At 44.4% G+C, this 3,565-nt stretch overlaps 1 protein-coding gene across 1 annotated transcript; it reads left to right on the top strand.

Moving 5' to 3' along the window:
- Positions 1–1,864: 1,864 nt before the first annotated feature.
- On the top strand, positions 1,865–3,565 carry LOC126795166 (ethylene-responsive transcription factor CRF2-like). Its single transcript, XM_050522002.1, has one exon. It carries the CDS (start codon positions 2,443–2,445, stop codon positions 3,475–3,477), a length of 1,035 nt encoding a protein of 344 aa, XP_050377959.1. The 5' UTR covers positions 1,865–2,442; the 3' UTR covers positions 3,478–3,565.

Below are 3,565 nucleotides of genomic sequence, written 5' to 3'. Positions count from 1 at the left end.
AAATAACTCTTGTACGTATCGTTACTAGAGTTGCAATGCAAGCAGTTGGCGTCATAGTCGACAAATCAAAATGGTAATCGTTGTGCACAATTGCAATCGAGCTTCAGCCCGCCGTGCTTGCATTCTTAACAATGGGAACTAGTTAAGACCTACTTGCCACTGTCAAAGTATTCCAACCCAAAATGACAAGCAACATGATCTTCACCGCCAAATTTCATTGATGATATTTTTTTTTTCCCAAAACATTTTATGTTCTCAGTTTCTACGGTTCTACCTCTTCACTCACCATTTTGTTCTCATTGTTTCTTTAAAAGTTTAAAGAAACATTAACGGAGAATAAGAAGTTAGTTAAAATCTAATCCAAACGGAAACATATGGTTGGTATTTGCCATGGTATGCGAGGTGAACCTGGAGGGAAGAATTTTCGTGATTCAACTCCTACAATCAATGCACCCAAATATCTCCACATTTTTGGATGCTTGGGGGGCCAATTATTTACTGTCAAGAAACGCATGCCTTTGCCCCAAATGAAATATAACCCCAAATGACCCAGAAAAATCAAAAATCAGATTTTTCTTCTTCAGGCTCTTAACTACTTGGGCACCAAGCAAAGATGATTCTCTCCGTATCACAGAATTGACCCGTCATCACTCGACACGTGTCGGTACCACGATTCATGCAAGAGGAGTATGCATTGCATGGTTAAGGAGATAAAAACGTAATTATAAAAAACAGCCACAAAATTCGAGGCTGCCTGCCACGTTAAACTTAGCTGTAAAAAGATAAGGAGAAGAGGGGTGAAAGTTTTTAAAACCGGTAAATAAAATAACCCAATGGTACCAACAACACCACCCACCACTCCTCAGAGTCCCAGAGTCAGTATATAAGTCCTAACCTCAGTGTAAATGACAGTACTACCCCCAATTTGAACTTTCATAACCGAAGGTTAAGAAGTAATTAGTTACCATTCAAGTGATTCAACGGGTGACTAACCTCATTAATCAGGTCCTTCCCTCCCCAGTCAAACCAACCCATGTGTCGTCTCACGTGACCTGAATCCCAAACTCCGAGGATGAAAATATTAAATCTGTTTTTCTTCTTCTTCTCCAGTAGCTGACTCGGCACCAGGCTCCATTGTCGGAGTCATTTTTCAGGCACGAAAAATCGCATTTTAATGTCTGAGACTACTTAATTTCGATCACTATTTGATATTTAAAATTTAAATAAAAATTATATTTAAGTTATTTTATAAAATATTATTTTTAATTTCTTTCTAAAATACTACACCCTACACTCTAATATCATAAACAAAAATAATATATTTTATACTCTAAATCATAAATTCTAAATTCTATACCCGAAATTTTAATATAAAATTATTAATATTTATAAAAATTATTTCACAAATAATAAAAATATATAAAATTATAATTATAATTTAATAAATTTATGTGCTACATAGTTCCGAAAACACAGAAATTTTTTTCCACCCGTCGGCCCCGCATTTGAGATCTCCGGGCCTCTCATTGGGAACTCCTTCCTAACCGACCCCACTCATGACACGTGTCGCACTCGCTGCCCAACATACGCGGCGCCTCGATAAATTTCTCGGACTTTCTCGCCGGAAAGAGCTCCCCTCACCGGGAAGTGGTCCCGTCCAAGGAAAAAACGGGAAAATGTTTTTATAGAAGCAAATAAATATCAGAAAATGAAAATGGGGGATTAAATAATGGCTGTTAAACCGGGTTTACCGGTTTCGGCTGTTGGGTTGGGATCCTATAAAAGTAGGTAGTTTTGGTATCCAGCGAATACTGTGCTCCCTTTCTCTATCTTCGCTCCTCACTCACTCACTCACTCGCTCTCTTTCTCATCCTCTCTCAGTGGTAAACCCAAAAACCCAGTACTCTATCCCAATCCTCCTCCCCTTTCCCTAAAGCCAGAACCCAAAATCATCGTAGTCTTTCGGAGGCTGATTCCGAACATTTATTCCCTTTCCCTTTCCCGGTTAAAAGCCACCTCCACTCACTCCTCCCTGGCCTATCTCTCTGCTTTTTCTTCCTCTCTGTGGCTTGAGCTTTTCGGTCTGGTTGCCAAGGGGGTAAGGTTTTCACGGTCACGCTCTTTAAACTTTCCGAGAAATTTCTCGTCCTTTGATGGAGCTTTTCCTCCTCCTCACTATTTAATTCCTCATCCCTTCATATTTTCTGGTTCAAGCCTTCTCTTTAACGTGCTGCTCCTGAATCGCTCAGGCTTTCCTTTTTATCTTCTTCTTTATTCTCTTCCTCTCCTCTCCCCAAAGAATCTCTATTCTCTATCTTTTGATTACTTTTCAGACCTTCTTCCTATTTCACGCTCCCAGTGACTCAACTCATCTCGCTTTCAATGCGAATCAGCTGCTCTTAGTGTGTGAGAATCTGATAGAAGGAGTATTTCTTTGCAGCCATGAATTTGAATCCAGCCGTTAAGTTCTCGCACCACCGGAGCCACACCAAGGTGGTCTGTAGTTCCGAACCCGAGGCTGTCCGGCCCAGGATTGTCAGGATTTCCGTCACCGACGGCGATGCTACTGATTCCTCCAGCGACGACGAGCCCGAGCCCTTCTTCGGGCGCCAGAGGGTCAAGAAGTATGTGAATGAGATTTCGATTGAGTCGTGTTCGATGGAAGCTGAGGAGGCGACGGCGGTTTGGAAGAGCCGGACGTCCAGGACGGTTAGGAAGAAGACCGGAAAAACCGTGGTTCCGGCGAGTCGTATGACGTTGAAGCCTGCCCCAGGAAAGAAGTTCCGGGGAGTGAGACAACGGCCGTGGGGGAAATGGGCGGCGGAAATCAGAGACCCCTTCCGGCGAGTACGGCTCTGGTTGGGGACGTACGACACGGCTGAGGAAGCCGCCATGGTGTACGACAACGCGGCCATCCAGCTACGTGGACCTCACGCGCTCACCAACTTTCACTCTCCTCCGGCTGTCAGTGACGAGCCCGAGGCTGACATTATGTCCGACATCAAGCCGGTCATCAGTTACGGCTACAATTCCGGCGAGGAGTCACACAACGCTATCTGCTCTCCGACCTCCGTGCTCCGCTGCCGCTCGCCGTCAAACGAAGTCGAGTCGTCGCCGCCGACCCTCAAACAACAACAACAACAACCTCAACAACTCCAACTCCAACTCAAAGAAGAAGTCCGAGATGTTCGGGAAGACTCCTGTGTTTCGGAGAACTTCTCGGAGCTCTCCGACCACACCAGCTTCGAGAGCTTCATCCCCGACGACATATTCGACTTCCAGACGACACTACCTGACTTCTTCGAAGAGACGAGTGTTTTCAAAGAAAGCAACAACTTCTGCGATTTCGGGAATTTCGGCGACATCTTCTCAGACTCGGCCATGGATTTCGGGTTCGGATCAGCCGGCAACACAACCTGCGACTATTTCCAAGACATCGGCGACCTGTTTGCCTCCGACCCTCTTGTTGCTCTATGACTTTGTAATAATCATAAATAGCTACTCCTTCAATCCACCGCTGTTTCTTCTGTTCTCGGTTGTTGCCGGTTTGTCGGCAAATTTTGAA

Source organism: Argentina anserina, chromosome 5 (genome assembly GCF_933775445.1).
Source record: "Argentina anserina chromosome 5, drPotAnse1.1, whole genome shotgun sequence".
NCBI lineage: Eukaryota > Viridiplantae > Streptophyta > Magnoliopsida > Rosales > Rosaceae > Argentina > Argentina anserina.
Note: the sequence above shows the minus strand (reverse complement) of the source record. Positions and strands in the feature narration are given on the sequence as shown.